Source organism: Aulonocara sp. 'chitande type north' Nkhata Bay, linkage group LG14 (genome assembly GCF_057382095.1).
Source record: "Aulonocara sp. 'chitande type north' Nkhata Bay isolate Kocher_YH1m ecotype deep benthic linkage group LG14, A_spYH_male_GT1.1, whole genome shotgun sequence".
Classification (NCBI taxonomy): domain Eukaryota; kingdom Metazoa; phylum Chordata; class Actinopteri; order Cichliformes; family Cichlidae; genus Aulonocara; species Aulonocara sp. 'chitande type north' Nkhata Bay.
This window is the reverse complement of record NC_141357.1, coordinates 24,530,151-24,550,500: the sequence shown is the minus strand read 5'-3', so window position 1 is coordinate 24,550,500 and position 20,350 is coordinate 24,530,151. Positions and strand designations below refer to the sequence as shown.

The following is a 20,350-nucleotide window of genomic DNA, read 5'->3' as shown; positions in this document are numbered from 1 at the left end:
ACACACACACACACACACACACACACACACACACACACACACACACAGAGAAAACACATACACAAGTCCTCTCCTGCTGTGTCTGTCAGTATGACCGCCTATCAGACACCCTTTCAGACGCCAGCCAGTTACCTAGCAACCCCTCTTCACTTCCATGGTGATGCTATTAAAAGCAACAACACACATTCACACGCACACGAAAAAAATGGACGATGAGCCTGAAAATGAAGTGAAGAGCAGAGAGAGTGGCGATAAAGTGACAGCAGAGAGGGTTCAACACGCTGAACATCACGTCTGGTTCTCCCACACACACGTCATCTGTCTTTTGTCTTGTGATGAGACACTCATGTTTGCCACCTTCTTTGTTTTTCCTCTCAACACATATTTTCACCATATTTCTTATTTTTTACGCCACAGTCCGCCCCTTCTCGTGTCCCTGCAGACATATTTCACGGGTAGTAGGTTGGGTCAGGTGGTGACAGTGTTGAGGGGAGGACAGAGAGCAAAAAGAGGCAGGCGTGGAGTGTGTGTGAGTGTGTTTTCTGTTCACTTTCAAAGTGAACAACTAACCAGATTGCCTGCCAGTTGGTGTGTCGTCAGATCTGCAGAAGGACTCACTTTATTATTTCAATTTTTTTTAAAACTGAATCTTCATCAGATCATTAAACCACTAATGAAGATTTATCCTGAACATATTAATAAAGAAAACTCAGTGCCCTCATGCCACCATTTCCTTCAGGATGCAATGGGATAGACTTCACTTCAGATGATGTAGTCTGATTCAAAGGTGGAAAATCCTGCAGAAATATTACTGTCCTCTACTGAAAGCCCCCCCCCCCCCCCCCCAAAAAAAAGAAGAAAAAGAAAGAAACTAATAAAAGAACCTATCGATATCAGAGAACTACAACATACCAGCCTTGTCACATATCTACTGGGTAGGTTAGCTTCCCGTGGACCTCGATATGTTTTGTTGGTTGACAAAGCTTTAGAAGAAATCGAGCTAAGTCAGTTTAATTCTTATGTAGTGTGTGAAGCATTCCTGTGTCTGACTGGGGGGGCTGATGCTGTGGTTTGTTTTGTTTTGGGGTTTGAATATTTAGAGAATATACTTGATTTTGGGTTTCTGTTTAGGGTTCCTTGTTGCTCTAGTGTCTCGAAGGTCATGTTTTTTAATTTTAATTTTGAGCATTCGTTTTAGTTCTTATTGTACAGTTTGAGTTCTGGTCCTTGAATTGTGTGCACATGGTTTAGTTGCCTCAGTGTTTCCTTCTCTGTTACTCCCTCCGTCTCATCCTTCAGTGTTTATGTCCTCCAATATTGTCCCTGTCTTCAGTTTTGATCCTCTCCTCATCCTTCCCATCACCCTCGGGATAACCTTCATTTTCCTCTCTCTCTTTGCTTCCATCATGCTCTGTCACATCTTCTTACCATCTGCCACACAGACAGACCTCTACAAGAATGAAGCATGCCGGAGTGATATTAGCCTCTTACCCTGCTCACAGCCTCATGTTTTCAACACATCAGAGGTCAAAGCAGAGCCTAGGCGCACTCCATAATAATTTTAATCAAGGTAATTATTGTGATAATTATGAAAGCCTAAATAAATCGTCCATGCTTTTTTTTTTTAAACCAAACTGTAACACTACAATTGCAGCACCTCGGCTACAGTAAGTAGGCCTCATGCATTAGATTAAATTAGGTTTGAGAAATGTATAATGTTAGATTTAACAAGCATTTTTGGTAAATATGACTCACACTTTGCATCATGAGTCGGGTCAGTAGAATAAGTTATTTGTGCAGGTGAGTCAGAGTGTGGGGTGAACTAAACTGTGGCATCAGAGAGTCTCAGCAGCTTTTTTGAATAAGGGCTCTTCTTCTTCTTCTTCTTCTTCTTCTTCTTCTAGCTGGTCCCTTTAGGGGCTGCCCTGGTGGATCAGTTGCCTCCAATCTCACCTTATCCACAGCATCCTCCTCTGTCACACCACCCTCCTTCGCTGCATCCACAAATCTCTCAGTTTTCCTCCTGCCTGGCAGCTCCATCTTCAACATCCCTCCTCTGCATGTGTCCAAACCATGTCAGTCTCGTCTCTTTTACTTCATCTCCGCGCTGTTTGACCTGAGCTGTCCCACTGATGCACTCATTTCTAATCCTGCCACCACCTTCAAACGTACATCTGTCCTTCTATCCTATCCAGCATGCTGCTATCCTTCTGTCACAATCACCTTGATTACCTCTTTCATAGACTGTCCTTTGGCTTGGATGGTTGACTCCAGGTATTTAAACTCATTTACCTTTACTACCACTACTCCTTGCAGCTTCATTGTTACACCTGTCTCTCTCTCATTCTCACATGTTTTCTGTTTTGCTTCTACTGACTTTCACACCTCTTTTCTCCAGTGCATACCTACACCTCTCCAGACTCTCCTCCACCTGGTCCTTACTCTCACCCCAGATCACAATGTCATCTGTAAACATAATAGTCCATGGAGACTCCTGCCTGACTTCATCTGTCACCCTGTCCATCACCACTGTGAAGGCTCAGAGCTGATCCCTAATGGAAACCCACCTCCACCTTGAACCCATCTGTCACTCCTACCGCACACCTCACCACTGTCTTGTTGTCCTCATACATGTCCTACACCACCCTAATATATGTGTCTTCCATGTCTGACGACCTCACTATTACCACAGTTACTCTCTTGGCACACTATCATTTTTTTCTTTAGATCCAGAAAGGCACAAAGCATCTCCTTCTGATCTTCTTTATACTTTTAAATGCTTTTCTTCAACCTTACTAGACCTTATTTGTCATGAACTTCTCTTCAGCTCAGCTTCACGGTCTGTTTGTCTTCTGCGTCCACATGTTACTACACATGGCTACATTTCATTTACAAATTATTACCTTTTCCAGAGTCCTACCTGTGTAGTTTTATCTGAAATTAGATGAAGTCACAACCACACAACAGCAACATTCCTCTTTGTTTGAAACTTTATTCATAATCTTCATTTACCAATCAATAGTGCATTCCCAGGCTAGCAGTTCAGTAAAACCAGTGATGGAGGCCTGTTGGATGTCTGAAAGTTGAAAGGGGAAAAAGAGAAAGGCCTCTTGGCAGCGAGGAGAGACAAAAACACAGTTTTAGCCTGGACACCCCAGCCTTGTGTCCCTTCAGGTAGGATGGAGGCCTGCAGCTTTGAGAAGCAGCTCTGGTCCAAGTTCCTCAGAGTGTCATCCACGCCTGTGTTTACTGCTCGTCTCGCTGTTCAGAAACAGAATAGTTGGGTGAACCGTCAGTCAGACAGTCAAAGGGCGTTGCACATACTCCGAGCCGTTTCTGTATCCCTCGACTTGAAGGACATCAACAGAAATACCAACAAATACAGACACAGTCACAAAGCAGCTCAGTGAAGGAGCTGTAGTTAAATTCTCTTTTCTATCTCTTGCTTTTCTTTGCCGCTGATAAAGTAATTTAGTGAAGTAAAGCTTTTCACAACCATAAAACTTTCCATTTTTCTGTTTTTTTGTACATTTGTATCATATATTCACAAAAACTACTTTGACATTTGACAAACATTTACCTTAAATGACATCAAAGTAAAAATAGCCAAAATAAAGTAACACAGCCAGTATTTTTTTTTTCACTTTCCCGTCTCTCTTTTTTGTTGTGCTTTTTGTTAGTTTTCAAAGCTACACAGACGCAGAGATCCGGCGTCTCCGTCTCCATTTGCACAGACAGCATGTTGTCAGGTTATGCTTACGATAACAGCCTCCGAGTCAGCTTGGTCATTAATCAAGGAAACCAATCAGCTAGAAACAATCCTGTTTTATGTGCAGCTAGGAATCCCTAGACGGTCGTAGTACAGTAGTACAAGTTGAGCAAGAATGACTTAGCACTGCAAGACAAAAACAAGATGGAAGGGGGAGGGGGGGGGGCTGGTGCCGTGGAGAGCGGACCACGGGAGGAGACCGATCCTCGAGGGGACCCCTGGGTGAGGGGACTCGGCCAAGGTAGTTATGGAGATGGCGCTTGCAGGTGCCGTTCCTTGCTGTTGTGGTGATTTATCTCCAAGAGAGAGCATAAAGGAGGAGCAAGGAAAGCTTCTGCATTCAGTGTTTTCATCCTAATTAACCCCAGAGCTGCACGACACCAATACAAATCAAATGTTTCACACTTTGCAGCAGCGTTGCTGATCGTGGCACTAATTCAGAGTTGTGATTTATGAGATGGATCATTGTCACTTTGCAAATTCCAAACACATTTTAATGACCACTAAATCACCTTGCAGCCTTTCAGGTATTTTGAAACTGTGTTTGTTGGAGAGCTGGAATGTAAATGTGGTCGTCTCTAAAGCACTTTGGTTCAACTTCTGTTGTTTAAATGTGCTTCAGGCTGTAAATAAAATAGATGTGATAGTCAGCACGAAAAGGCTCAGACATTTTTTATAGTGCATGTTTAAGGTGTATGTTTTAATCTCCCAAAAAATAATTATTTGTTAGGCTATTTACTGAAAAGGAGAGAAACAAAGTATCGATCCTTTACCAATAACAGCACTGGTATCAATACTTGGATTCATCCGCTCACCTTTGTGTCTATGTGCTTTCTATCTAACATTCACACGCTGATGTGCACACTAGAGAGCAACTTGGGATTTGGCGTGCTGACTAGAGTAGGCAGAGATTGAACCACTAATTTTTCAATTAGTGAATGACCTGTTCTACCTCTTGAGCCACAGCCATGTTTATGCTTATGTGATCACTTTTGCCTGCGTTCCTCAGAGAGGTTTATATTGTGCACGTCTGATTGGCTTTTTCATGATCTGGTGCACGCTGCTGCTACATTTCTTATTCTACAGCTTGCACAACAATGCAGACCGAGACCTCGCTTTCATCGTCGGCTGTGAGCCAGGCCTTGTCGTCGCCCAACATCATTAATGATCTCATGGCTGAATGGGAGCAAACTCAGGCTGCAGATTAATGCTCAGGTGTCCACACACTTTTTCTAAGTGCAGTGTATGATGATAAATAAGCTCAAAACTTGCTTTTTGCTGCCAATTTAGAGGTGCAGCTGCTTTAGTGGGGCTGATGATGGCCTACTTCTCCCTCCACCGGAGCCTCTCAGTTTCATGCCGGTCTCTCCAGCGCGTGGTGCCGTCTCTCCAGAGTCCCATTGACACACTTAGGTCCCTATTTACCTCATAGCAGGTCAATGAAATAAACGGGGAAGGGGGGGGGGGGGGCTCACCCAACGCCGTTATTTGACTTGATTTCCTCCTCAGCCTCTTAAGCAGTGGACTAATCAGTTATTTTAGTCGAGGCAGAAGGTGACCCTAATTTTGAAGAAGTATTTCATACCTATTCTGCTGCTGTGATCACAGTCTGTCGCCACCTTCTGTGTTTATAAAGGGCAGAATGGATAAAACAGAGGTATACGCAAACAGTTGAGTGGCAGCATGCCATGACAGAAAGCAATAGAGCAGATATAATCCCAATCCCAAAACATCTGAAGCAACGCTCTGGAGCCGCATGTTACATGCAGGAGGTGGGCTTGCACATGATAAGGAGGAAACTGGGTTTTCACGTGATATTTTAGGTCATGCTCTCACAAAAGATCAATCCAGCCTTCTGCAGAACAGAGCAGGCAGATTTAAGCCTGTGGTAAAGCTATTATAAAAAGCCACATATCAATGATTCAGCTTCACACGTCACAAGATAAGTTTGACAGCTTGTAATGGATATCCACAAACCAGATCATCTGCAATGCTAATGTTGTGTGTTATCTGCCCGGCACAGGTGTTTTAATCTATCAACATACAGTAAACTGTAAGCAGGAGAAATCTCAAATGACTCACTCTAGGTGAAGTGCTCCAAGACGGCAGTCTGCACCATCAGGCCAGATGTGTGTGTGTGTGTGTGTGTGTGTGTGTGTGCGTTTTCCCTGCACTAACGCTGCCCAGAGTCTCCGTGGTGGTTTATGGATGTCTGGGAAGCCTCAGCATTAGTGATAAAAGGATAAAAGTGTCTCTCTCTCTCTCTCTCTCTGAAAAAAATTTCTCGTGGATCTCCATCTAGCCAGCGGCAGCTGATGGAAGTCTGATCTCACTGGCTATTTTCCGTTGTGACATCATTAACAGGAGAACAGAGGATGGTGGAATTGATGAGAAGGAGCGAGGGAGCGAGGGAGGGGCTTCGACAGTCTCAACAACAGTAACACGACACACGACCCAGGAGGGGGTTCGGACAACAGATTCAAGACACACCAGTTTGCACGAAAGGCAACGGAATGAATCGCTTGGAGAATTTAGGCTCTTTGCTGCACACACAGATGCTATTAACCACCGATTGTTCACTACTGAGTATGACAGCAAATTAAAAAAGCCTAATACGGGGTTTTAAACACTTGAATTAGCCCTTAAATTCAAAAAACAGTCAAGAAACTGAGATAGAAGGGATCTAGGAAAGAAAAATCCAGACAGAAAAGTGATAGATATATTACTTGTTATATTAGTCCATCTCAGAGTCTGGGTAAGTGGCCTGAGTGAGACCTGGTGGGTTAGGATGTACAATCAAATCGGGATGTGGTCTTGGCATGTGTCTCATACACATATACACCGCCTCACCGCACCCATTTTTATTCTCCAAACCTGTTTCACACACTTCCACACGCATCCCTGCCCTCCTCCCGGTGTGGTCGAGCTTCCCGAGACCCCCCAAATTCTCCTCGAGAGTTCAGAATAAAACGGAGAGAAAAAGAGAGCGCGAGAGAGCAGAAACAAAATGCTTTCCATGTTTTTTAAACATCTGCTGAATCACGCAGATGTCTGTCTGTCATGTGTATGGGCTGAAGCTTCGTTTTGACTCCACCACAATGATGGGTTTGTATGAGTATATATTACAGCTTCTTCCATGTATTTTCATGATATTTCTTTTTTTTTTTAAAGTTTCCTTGCTGACTGCGTCGAGGGAGAGGAACCACAGCACCTGAGGGAGAAAGAGGGAGAAGAAGAGGGAGAGGAAGAAGGAAGAGGGTGGGTCGCAGACAGCGCTTGATATGTGTTTGTCTGTAACAGGCAGGTGATTGCGTCTCTTCTGACAGGGCTGCCATCAGGAGGAGTCAACAGGGGAGGAAGAGAAAGTGGAGAGTGGGAGGTACAACTTGTAGGATGAAAGGTCAGGGGGTTCAGGAGGGGGGAAAGGTCGAAGGTTAGCCCTGGGTCTCCTTGCCGCTGTCTCGTTCCCGTTGTCCACTCTTGCTCATCTTCATCTCTGTCAGCTGGATGTATCGGAGCACGTTGGTGTCTGCAGAGAGAAAATGGGACGACAGGTCATCGGTGGATGCTCTGAGCACTGGCAGCAGAGCAGTCGGTTGCCCCTTTCTTACTTAAGTTTAGCAAACTGAGTAAAAGACGTGCTACAGCAGAAAGGTAAACAATGTAGAGAAAAGAGCTACAGGCTTTTACTTTAGTCAGCTGTAACTGCTCATCGATGACGAGAAAGAACCCTGACCTCTCACCTTTTGACACTTTCCTATTGGATAAAGTTCTCCAAACAATTCAAGTTTATCCAGATTTGACCTTCAACCTTTTGTCATTTTGTCATATGAGACATTTGGCTCAAACTTGGTCATGATTATCATTTTAGGTCAGAGTTCTCAAATTGTTGGTAATCCCAGATTTACAAGGTGAATTGAAAACTTTCGTGTTCCTGGAATATATCGATTGAGAAAAGGCATTAAAAAGGCTGTTTCCCAAAGTGAAAACGATCTATTTCCTCCTATTTTAGAAAAATATCCTTCCAAATGTATCCACAGCAAAAATTCATACAAAAATCTACTAGAGCTCCTAATGCCACGTGTCCTACAGCTGGCACGTAATGAACACAGAGGTGCACACCTGCATGTGCACACTCACTCTTTGATATTAAAAAAAAGGAGCTGCATTTGCTGCCAAGCATGTTGCCTCTGTTGCATGTGCTTCTCATACTATGATTTAGTCAAGAAAGTGGCCCCTCTAGCATTTTCCTGAGACGGCATATTTGCTTAATTCTTTTTTTCTTTTTTTCTTTTTTTTTTGTGTCCTGTTTGGATCTTTAGCCATCAGAATTGTTTTCTTAAGGCCAAGAAAGATGCCAAGCAGATATTTACTTAATTCTTACCGTCTCTGGTTACATTTTTCGGGTTTTATTCTTGGTTAATATGTTTTCTGGTATCTGAAGATCAGAGTCTTGTGTTGGCTTTTATCATTATCATAACACATGCTAGTTTTGGTTTGTAGCTCCCCCCCCCTGTTTTGTTTTGATAGTGGTCTCTTGTGTTTCCATCCTCCTTCTGAAGTACTGTGGATTTAGTTTGAGTCTCCTTTTCATGGCCCTTGTTATTTTGAACACTACCATCATCAGCAGCCAAAAAAAAGCTGTGAGTCTCCATTTGGGTTTGCTGTGCTGTCCACATGTACATGAGTATTTCTGGAAAACCTATAGAGTCAGGGGAGTGGAAGATTTTCAAATGTGGACAAAGAAAAAGATTTCTTTTAATATCAAAGGTGTGAGACTTCACCTACTTTTCTGATGTCAGACTGTGGGTTGCAATGTCTGTGGACCTACTTTTGTCATGATTCATGTGAAGAAAGATATTTTTCAAAATGAAATATGTACGTGTGGACGAAGCCTGTGAACATCTGCACATGTGTCTTTGCTGTTTAGACTGGTTTCCTGTGGCTTTTGCATCTGGATCCTAAACATTAGACATAAAATGTATTCATAAAACAAATCTGCCCCTCTTGCCTTTCAAATAAACAGACTATAAAACACAATGTGCTGCTTACACATATCACTTATGTACTTTACTTAATTCATTTACACTAAAGTAATTTAATACTGGCCGTCTGCAGTATAATTTATCATGAAAGCATACTGATGTAAAATATGGAGCAGTTTTAATACAAGTGTAGCTGTGCTTTTGAACTTTTTGGAAATGTGCATAGTCAAAGCAAACATGCAAAACAGGAAGTCTTTTAAAGTCTGTACAGTAATACAGGTTTTAGAAACACAGAGAGCATCTTTTTAGTTTCTGCTCAGCACTCTCGGAACAAAAGGCTTTAGTTATCACTCAGTTTGTAACATAACAAATAAAATCTAGCAGGAGAACTGTACCAATTATGCTTTTTGATTTTTCCTGTCATAAATGTTGACGCTAATATTAAACATGCCTCAAGTTTCAGATCATGAGACAACTGGATGACCTGATAAGCTGCACTAAGGTCAGAGTACATCAATTTAAATATGGAGCTACAGGTGAGCACATTGTTTCACCATCAGAGAAGATCTTGTACCTCAAGGCTGCTTTGTAAATGTATAAATACACTGGGTCATTCTCACCTGTGGGTTCGCGGTTTTTGGCGTCACGCAGGTAGCGTAGGGCACATTCGTAATCACCCAGGTGATAGAAGGCGATGCCGGCTCGGTACATGGCCTTGAAGTGGTCTCTCTGGTGGCTCAGGACCTTCAGACAGTACTCCTTCACTCTCTCATAGTTTACCAGCTCGGACTGCAACAGACAAGCTGTGAGGAGGAAGACAGGAACTAGTTAGTGGTTCATAAACATTTTCTGCCTTAGTTTGTCCAACCAAACACATTTTGTCTCGTTTAGAGAAGATTAAACCACATGTGTGTCCCCCGAGTGAAAAAGAAAGACGGGGAGATTTTGCTGACATCTTACTCTGTTCCTTTTAATAGAGCCACAATGAAATTTATCCTGCACACTGCTTCCTCGGGGCGGACTATAAATAGCCGGTTCTAATGTCTCACAGTGTAGAGAAGACACAAAAAGTCGTCCAAGCAGTTTGAGCCCTGGGGCAGGAGAGCAGCATCGCTGAGCTCGACATGCAAAATACAAGAACATGGGGAAAAAAATGCACTGATCGCTATGAAGAAGCTTTCGACTTGTTCCTTTAACTTTTTAGGTGGTTTCTAAATCTTGAGGGCCGCAGGAAAACAAACGAAGGGCAGAAAGTGAGTGCATTAAAGTCAGCAAGCTGAAAACAGCAGTAAAGTGGAACGCTTGAGAAAAGGACTATAGTAATCTATCCCACAGATTGCAACAGCAATTCTCTGCAGCTCTGAGATCAGAATAACATCATTAGCAAAGACACACGGACAAAAATCACACACATATACACACACAGCTTTTAGTCCACCAAAGCTTTTAAACGCCTGCTGATTGCTCAGATATCTGATCACTCAAACAATTCCTCTGGTGGTCACAACCACTCGCGGTTTCACTTCCTCCCTCCCCCCCCACCCCATCACTCCTTCCCTCTCTGCCAGTGTCTTAATCTATCTGATGATAGATCAAAAGTGATTTCCTTCTGTCTCTCGTTGTGCTTCCACAGTCATATCTGCCTCAGCACTCCCTCCCTGATCCAGCTCCTTTTTAACCTCCCCATCCTGCCCCTTTCCTCCGAGCCCTTGACACGCAGACAGCTCTGTGAATAACATGAGTCATGGACTGTTAGCCGGGAGGCAGGGTGAGTCAGGAGTAAGTGATGGAGAGAGAGGGGAGGAAGAGATGATGCATGAGTAGGAAAGGTGAGGCCTATGGGAGTCATAGGGCGAGGATTAGGAGGGGGAGCGTGTTAAAAGCAGCCAGTGGCCCTTAAACTACTATTTGTGTGTGAGACAAAAAGCTGAAGCCGCAGGGTCTGAGGGTTTTGTGAAATGTGTGGCACTAATGGAAATCCGTCATTTACGCACACACACACACACACACACACACACACACACACACACACACACACACACACACACACACACACACACACACACACACACACACACACACACACGTCACCCATCACCAACACAAATTGCAAAACACTAAATAATTCATTGTGGATATCAGGGGACGAACAAATTCAATAACAATCGATTTGTTTTTGGTATTTAGTGGTTGAATTTGCACGTGTCTGGTAGGTGCTTTGCAGGCTTCTCCAACCTTAAAGGAAATCCGTTTTAACCCCAACACAAAAACTGAAAAGAAAAATAGCAATTCGAATAGGTTCATCAACTGCTACTACAAGTAGATCAAACATAAATGACATCAAAGCATTTTGCTTCCTTTTATCCCTGTCCAATGGCATCCTGTTATTTGGAGTTTTATTTAATCAAGGCTCAAGAAAGTCACTTGGATGCAGCCACCATGCTGCAGACTGTCTGAAGACTGAAGAAGTCACTTGGATGAGTGACGAAACGTTTCTCCCACTGAAAACGCTGCATCCAGATGAACAGAATCAACTTTTGGGGAACAGGAAAATGTATTTCTGTATTAAAAATGGTAGTGCAGGCTCACTGACCATGATTACCTTCACATGTAGTCACAACCCCAGGCCCAGTGTAACACACAGATCCTTGTCATTCAGATGTATAAAATCAATCCAAGTATATTCTTTCTTTCTTCAACACAGCAAATAGCAGACGTTTTAACTTGTCGTAAGAACACTTTAAATATTAACCTCCCAGGACCTGCCGTCCACATATGTGGACATCACATTTTGGGTTGTCTAGACCAAACTACAAAATTTTGCCCTACAAGGGCCTGATATCCACTTACAAAGACATTACACTGCCACTCCTCATAGGGAGATCAGATTTTTCTCAGAAACAAAAATTAGGTTAAAAAAAATCTGATAATTCTTTGTTTTTATACATCGTCATCAGCCCAAATAGCAAAGAGAAATTAAAAATGCATGCAATGAACGAGTTTGGGTCTTAGGAGGTTAAGGAATTTAATAGAGGATACACTAGAGCTTCCTTTAAAATGAGATATTTTTAATGGAGCAAACTATAACACACAGTTTTAGTTTAATCTTTCTTTATCAAATTTTGTGTTTGTTCAGTAATTGTGTTGGGATTTTTATTTGGGTTTAGCTTATGCTTACCTCCCTTACACCATCTTGTTTAATCTTGTCTTCATCAGTGTTAATCATTTCCTGTGCAGTTACTTCCTGTTTTATTTTGACAGTAATAAAGGTCTCCTGAAGGTTGTATTTCATTTTACGTCCTTTGTATCACTTGTCATGATTAGTTTCAGCTTTCTTGTTCCCCATCTGTTTTCGATTCCCTTGATTACCCTCAGTGTGTCTGTGTGTCCGTGCATCGTCCGAAACCCCGTCTTTGTCAGAGAGTTTGTTCAACTTTTTTTTTCTTTTGGCAAGTTTTGGATTCTGATCGATATCTTTGTTCCATGAAATAACATTTTTATTCACCAAGTCCTTCATTTCTTTCTTATCTTCCAGCTTTATGATCATTTACTTTACAGTTCCAACCTCTGTTAAAGGGATTTTTTCCCTGGTGGTTCTCATTTTTGCATGAAACTCATTACAATCACATCTGGGGCAACATGCACATTGTGTGGGTCCGTCTTCTGGACATTATGCCCCTGATTTAATCCTGGTTCTCTGTTTAGTTCATTATTTTGTAGTTTAGGTTTTTGTTTATTACAAACTATTATGAGCCTTTAGTTCTTGTTATACTTTTGTTTATGTTTGCATTTGTAGAGTTATTAGTCTCCTCTTCTGTTAAATCTTTTATTCACTTATTTTTGCTCTGTCTTTGTGTTTAGTTTTACTTCCCTCCTGTGTCACTGTCTCCAACTACATCATTACACTCTCCAGTATCTATTTTTTTCCTCTCTCCTGATTAGCCAATAAATAGTATTTTGATTTTATTTCTTTGGTTGCAGTTTGCCCTTTGAATGATTCAGCTTGCTCCCCTCCCACCCTCTTCTGTGTGATTCCCCTTCCTACATTTAAGTCCTTATTTCATGCACCACAACACATCACATCACATTTTCAAGACAGACACCTTTCTTTCACCTCATGACATTGAATTCGACACCACCATTTGCCAATTTTATTTGCTTTCATGTAACAAGGAAGTGAAAATCTTGGACCCACACAAGCACATTAACCTAGCTTGTCTTTCAGTGATGGGAACACTTAGGCAAGCAATGGGGAGAACATGCAACCACCACACGGCAGAGCTCAGGAGCCTCTTACTGTGAGGCAACAGTGCTAACCAGTGAGCCACCATGCTGCGCTGATGAGCTCACGTATCACACATGTATCCTGGCATTTTTTACAAGAATTCAAGCTTTGTTATGCACAGCTGCTGCAGAAACCTGAAGATACTCCAGCTGGAAGAGTGTCAACATCCTGCACATTAGAAATGAATGGTGATGATAGACTAGGTGTAGTGGCGAATTTCTGTCCCAAGCTTCGAGAAAATAATTCTTCCACTTCTTAATGTGAGCTGTTCAGATTTATTTCTGACTCGTACATACAAACAAAAGATGTCACGGTCAAAAAACTATTTGCTGCTACAGCGCACACTTCCATTGCCGTCCTGGCTCACTCTAACCTGCTACAACACATGCGCTGTAATGTTTTCTTACCCGACACAAATTAAACACGCAGCATTTATTCTCTAACAACATATCATACAAAATTAAACATGTAACAATAACTGAAACAGTATCAAAAATATTTCTCTATAGATTGGCTCTAACATTTCCAGCCCCCTAATTGGAGGGCGTGAAGACTGACAATTAGCGAACACTTACAAAAGAGCCAAAAACATTAACACTTCCTGTATCACACATGGTCATTCAAATTATCTTTCACAAAACCTGTAACCGATCAGAACATATACTGTATTTTCTCATTCCAAGTTACATGACATTCTCACAGATCAAGCATAGCTTGTCAATGGGTCTTTCTAAGGTGTTAGTCTTTGTCTTGATGATCACACGCCGCACCAGACCCTTAGCATCTGGAATGACACGAAGAACTCTCCCCAACATCCACGAGCTTCTTGGCGCTGACTCGTCGACCACCATTACAATGTCCCCCACAGTTACATTTCTTCTGACCTGAGTCCACTTTTGACGCTCTTGAAGCATAGGCAAATACTCGCGCACCCACCTCTTCCAAAACAAGTCAGCAAGATATTGCACTTGCTTCCAACGGCGGCGGGAGTATGAGTCTTCCTTTCTGAAAAGTCCAGGAGGCAAACCCGGCTTTTTCTTCATTAGTAGCAAGTGGTTAGGCGTCAGTGGTTCCAGGTCTGTTGGATCATCTGTTACTGTAGTCAGCGGTCTGTCATTTAGTACTGACTCCACTTCACACATTAGTGTCAGTAAACCTTCATCATTGACCAACTGTTCCTTCAGTATAGACCTCAGGACCTTCCTCACGGTTCTGATCTGCCTTTCCCATATCCCTCCAAAGTGAGAACCAGCGGGTGGGTTAAATACCCACTGGATTCCCTTTTGCATGAGACAATCTAGAATCTTTGACTGATTCCACTCTTGAATGGCTTCGCGTAACTCCCGTTCAGCAGCAACTAGGTTGGTGCCATTATCTGAACGCATGACAGATACCTGACCTCTTCTACACACAAAGCGTCTGATGGCGTTCAGACATGAATCAGTGTCCAAAGTGTGCGCGATTTCAATGTGCACTGCTCTTGTTGTAAGGCAGGTAAACACCACACCATACCTTTTTACTGTGCTGCGGCCATGCTTCACATTAAACGGTCCAAAGTAATCCACCCCAACATTAGAAAAGGGGGGTTCATCAGGTAGAAGCCTATCCTCTGGCAAATCTGCCATCTTCTGTTCCAGTGGTTTGCCTCTAGTTTTCCTGCAGATTACACACTTCTGAGTTAGCGGATGGAATCCAATACTTCTGTCGCAGCCGTGAAAGCATATACAGTCTTCCACAGTGCCCAATCTTCTCATGTATATCCTGCAAGATCAGTGTGGTGATATGTGAGCCCTTTGGGATAATGACTGGGTGCTTCACATGTTCTGGCATCCCAGCAGCTGCGAGGCGACCACCAACTCTCAAAACTCCGTCCTGCATCACGGGATCAAGTTTCCTCAAGTGACTAGTCTTTGTCACACACTTGCCTTTCTTTAACATGGTGATCTCTTCTTGGAATTGTTGACTTTGACAGAACTTGATGATCTCTGTCTCAGCTTGCACCAGATCTTTCAGGGTAAGTGTTGTCTGCATTGATTCGTTGTCTTGTTCTTTCTGTTTAACGTACGTCTCTTTCCTTTTTTCACATCGTCGTAGCAGTAAGTCTTTGAGTTTGATCATCCATGCCACAGCTCTCTTCACTCGATGCCAGCTGGAATAGTGATTGATCAGCTTGTTCAACGTGTGAACATTCTCAGCTGCATTTGTGAGATGTACCATGGTTGCATGCCTCACTTCGCTGTCATCTTTATCAATCCTTTCCTTGTCAGGTCTTTCTGGCCACTGTCTTTCTGGGGTTTTCAGGAAAGCTGGGCCGTGGAACCAGCTTAGATTCTTCATGAGCTTAGATGGTGCAAGCCCTCTGGATGCACAATCAGCTGGATTGATTGCTGTACCAACGTACCTCCACTGCTGGGGATTTGTTAGCTCTCTAATGACCGCAACGCGATTGGCCACGAATGTCTTGAAGCGAAGGTTTTCATTTTCAATATACTTCAACACAGTTGTGCTGTCAGTCCAGAATGTAGATTCAAGAAGATTCATCTGAAGCTCCGTTCTTAACATTTTGTCTGTCTTTGCAGCAACCATAGCTGCAGTCAACTCTATTCGTGGAATAGTGGTTTGCTTCAGGGGCGCCACACGGGATTTTCCCATCATTAACGTACAGTGAACCCGTCCGTCATTGCTGGTCATCCTCAAGTATGATGCTGTTCCATATCCACTTTCGCTCCCATCAGAAAAATGGTGGAGCTGTGCTGTTGCGACAGGACCGAAGTCCAATGGTCTCACACACCTGGGTACGGTTACCTCTGACAGCTGGTACAGCTCTTGTAACCACTTGTTCCACTTATGACTGAGCTGTTCTGGGATCTCATCATCCCAAGCAAGACCCTCCCTGCATAACTGCTGCAAGATCACTTTTGCGGGGAGAGTTCCTGGGGAAAGGAATCCCAGTGGGTCGTAGATGGAGCTGGTGACGGAAAGTATTCCACGTCTCGTCACAGGTCTTTCTTTGATGTTAATCCTGAACTTGAATGCGTCAGACTCAGGGCACCATAGAACTCCTAAAGCACGTTCCATAGGCAGCAGGTCATGGTTCAAGTTCAGGTCTCTGACATCTTTGGCTCTCTCATGCTCAGGGATGAATGAGAGCAAGGCACGACTGTTGCTTGTCCATTTCGTTAGGTGAAATCCTCCACCAGAACACAATTCAGTGAGGTCTGTGTATAACTCCATACCTTGAGTTTCCGTGGCAACAGACTTCAAGCAGTCGTCAACATAAAAATTTTCCAGAACTGTGCTTACAGCTTCAGGTGATGATTTGCTGCGGTTCTCCTCTGCTGTTCTTCGCAGTGCATAGTTGGCACAACTGGGAGAAGAAGTCGCACCGAAGATATGCACCATCATCCTGTACTCAGCAATGTCTCGATTGAGGTCCCCTGCTGGCCACCACAGAAAGCGCTGCAGGTCAGCATCGTCATCCGGGACACACACCTGATGGTACATTGCTTCAATATCTGCTGTAAAGGCTATAGACTCTTGCCTGAACCGTGTCAGCACTCCGATCAATGAGTTTGTTAAATCTGGCCCTTGTAGAAGTTCACTATTCAGTGAAACTCCTTGGTAGCTGGCAGCGCAGTCAAAGACCACCCTCAGCTTCTTTTTTTGTGGATGGTATACCCCATGGTGGGGAATATACCACTGTTTTCCATCCTTGCGGTTTAACTGTGTTGTTGGAACCTCAACGGCATATCCCTTGCTCAACATGTCACTCATGAAGGCAGTGTATTCTTCATGGAGTGCAGGATTCCTCTTCAGCTTGCGCTGAAGGCTCAGTGCACGCTGTAACACTGCACTTCGATTGTTCGGCATCTGAACGCACGACTTCTTCGTAGGAAGACTTATGGAATAGTGTCCATCAGTGAGACGAGTAGAGCTTGACACAGACTCCATAAAGTGGTGGTCCTCTTGAGACATTCCTGCTTTATCATCACAGTGACGCTCTGGAAAGTCGTGGTTATACTGTCGTACAAGCAGTTGTTCCACGTTGTCGATGGCTATTCTGTTCACAATAGCACATGGTTGTACATCATTGGCTGCAGTATCCGTTTCTCTGAGTGGTCCATTCAGAATCCATCCAAGTGCTGTCTTTACGGCATATGGACCATTGTCCTCACTTGGGATCACCTTCCATGGCTCCAATATGGTGTATTCTTTAGTTCCAATGAGAAGCTCCACTTCAGCCTCAATATGAGGCAACCTCACTTCGCGTAGGTACGGCCACTTGTCAACCTCTTTCTGGAGTGGGATGTTCTCTCTGGAAACAGGAATACTTTTCTGTGTGAAGACCTTTGACAGTGCGATAAAGTTGTTGTCTGCCAGACTGCTGACTTCCAATTCTGTGAGCACATAACTCTCCTCTCGGCTTTTGGAATTAATGGTCCTCAACGTTAGCTCGGTTCGTCTGCCTTGCACCTTCAGCTGCCTTGCCAAGGCTTTGGTGCAGAACGATGCAGAGCTACCTGGGTCAATGAAAGCGTAAACCTCCACAGCCTTGTCACTCTTGCAGGACTTCACCCTTACAGGTACAATGGCAAGCACGCAGCTGCCTCCAGCCCCAGTACAGGCACTTGTCTCCTTTTCTTCAGACAACCCTGCTGGGCCTTTATCAGTGCTACCCATATTGACCTCATCGGGAGGCTTCTCTTCCTCATAACTTGAGAAGTGCAACAAACTTGGATGCTTGAGTGAACAAACCTCGCACACCATCTTCTTTTTGCAATCTCTGCTCATGTGACCCTTTAGCAGGCATCCAAAGCAAAGTCCGTTTTTCTTCAAGTAGTCCACTCTATCCTTATGAGTCTCCTCTCTAATCTTGTAACACTCTTGCAGTGTATGAAGTTTCCCACAGAACATGCAAGGTCTTGTGAAGGCACAGTTGAGTGAAAGGTCACTCTGGTTCTTACTCACTCTGCTTCTTTTGTCCATTTCTGAACCTTGGTTAACCTTGATAGCAAAGCTGCTCCCATGTCTAATGTCTTTCTTCAACTTATTTCCTTGCTGTGGCTTTTTTATAACCTTGCCTGACACTGCTGTTTCAAGATCGCCAAAGAGTGGGTCGGACATGATCTTTGCTTGGCGTTCAACGAAGGCCACCAGCTCTGTGAATCTTGCTCTGTTGCAGCGCCGCTCCTGGATATCATATGCATGGACTCTCCAGCGCTCTCTTATTTTAAATGGCAACTTGGAAATGATGACCCTCATAGTTGCAGGGTTGTCCATCTCTTCCATATAGTCCACATCCTCCATAGCATTACGACAGCTCACCAGGAATACAGAGAATGCGCTCAACGCCTTTCCATCTTCAGCCTTAATTTGTGGCCACTTCGATGCCTTCTCAATTAGCGTGCCAGCAATCTGTAACTCATTTCCATATTTATCTTGAAGCAGCTGCAAAGCCCTTTCATACCCCCGATGTTCAGGCATATGCTGACAACTCCTCACAAGATCACGAGGCTCGCCTCGAGTATACTGCTCCAGAAAATATAGCTTGTCTGAATTGCTATCAGCTCTGGTGTCAATAGCGTGCATGAATGCCCTCATAAACGACCTGTATTCCAAAGGATCTCCGTGGAACACTGGCACATCCCTTTGTGGTAACCGAGCCAGCTGTTGGTTCTTTACAAGCATCTCTGTAATATCTGCCTGTTTCTGCATAACTTGATAAAGCTCACTTGGTCTGGTCTCCTGAAGTGAGACACCATCTTGGCGTTGGCTCGGCCCCTGCAGTGGAGTTCTATGTGTCTTAGGCATGGCCCCTGCTGCAGTACTTGGATCACCAGGATTCCTCCAAGAGGCAGACCTCTCTATCTCTGTTGGCTTCCCTGGTGTGTGTTTTACGTTGCCATGACCATTTTCGTTATTCATCTTCAGGAGGTCACGACGTGGCATTACCGTAAGTCTGGTTTCACTCATTTGAGACTTAACCCCTTCACATTCCTCATACACTTTCACTTTGGCAGTAGACACTGCAATGGCTGTTTCAATTTCCAGTCTTTCCTTTGCAGCTTTAATTTCTGCTTCTTTTAACTCTAGAGCCTGTTTTTCTTTCAGAGACGCTGCTCGTGCCATCAGAGCTGCTCTGTTAGCTTCTTCCTTGACGCGCTCCGACGATGCTGTCGACACCCTTGACGTGTTGGATACTTTAGACTTGTTTGACACTCTAGATGTTTTTGACACTCTGGATGCACTGTCCATGGGAGTTATCTCTTGATCACATGTTTGTATTTCAATCCATGTATTAACTCTATTAATGAACTGCAAACATCGTTCTGACATTGGCTGAAACCAAAGTTGTTGGTCAGCCTCCTTTTCCTCCTCATCTTTAATACACAGCAACACTGCATAATTGCATTCTTGAAACTCTTCATACAACTTCTTGTAAACTTTCAGTGCCTCTCTCACATCATTTACAGCCGGCAGAATTTCATGGCTCAAAAGTCGCTCAGTTTCATCTTCTTGTGCTGTCACTTGTCCTAATTTGCCTCTTCTCACCTTTGTGAGCTGATGCAGTTTGAACTCCAGACCTTTGTCTGTCATCGCCCTCTGGCTGCCATCACGCGTAACTACACCCACACTGTCATTAATGTCGTCCGCCATTGTAATCATATAACACCGCTAAGCCGTAATGATTTTCTTCGGCACAGCTGTCGGGTGGTGTACTGCATAAACTCCTTTATGCTACTTCCACAGGTAAGATGCATCTGACAAAACACTTTTTACTTAGCTGTTCGCCGTGTTGTTGTATGTAGGCGTCCTTATGCCGACGATCCGGTGACTTTTCTATGTCTCAGTCGGTGGCTCCACCGCGGAAAACATTCCTCCGTTACTCGCTAGTTTTTTGACTTTTATGTAGTGGCGAATTTCTGTCCCAAGCTTCGAGAAAATAATTCTTCCACTTCTTAATGTGAGCTGTTCAGATTTATTTCTGACTCGTACATACAAACAAAAGATGTCACGGTCAAAAAACTATTTGCTGCTACAGCGCACACTTCCATTGCCGTCCTGGCTCACTCTAACCTGCTACAACACATGCGCTGTAATGTTTTCTTACCCGACACAAATTAAACACGCAGCATTTATTCTCTAACAACATATCATACAAAATTAAACATGTAACAATAACTGAAACAGTATCAAAAATATTTCTCTATAGATTGGCTCTAACACTAGGGTTCATATTAATGCCACATATAAATATTTTACTGAGCTGAAAATTCAGGAATCGTTTTTTTAGTCCCACCAGCACTAATA

The 20,350-nt window shown here is 43.5% G+C and overlaps 1 protein-coding gene across 1 annotated transcript in view; it reads right to left on the bottom strand.

Moving 5' to 3' along the window:
• Positions 1 to 3,502: 3,502 nt before the first annotated feature.
• The window catches only part of ttc9b (tetratricopeptide repeat domain 9B), a 44,340-nt gene continuing 27,492 nt past the window's right edge, over positions 3,503 to 20,350 (bottom strand). The window contains exons 2-3 of the mRNA XM_086261720.1: positions 9,375 to 9,557; positions 3,503 to 7,298 (exon numbers count right to left, since the gene is read on the bottom strand). Of these exons, the coding sequence (XP_086117846.1) occupies positions 7,204 to 7,298; positions 9,375 to 9,557 (278 nt within the window). The 3' untranslated portion in view covers positions 3,503 to 7,203. The remainder of the gene's footprint in view (positions 7,299 to 9,374; positions 9,558 to 20,350) is intronic.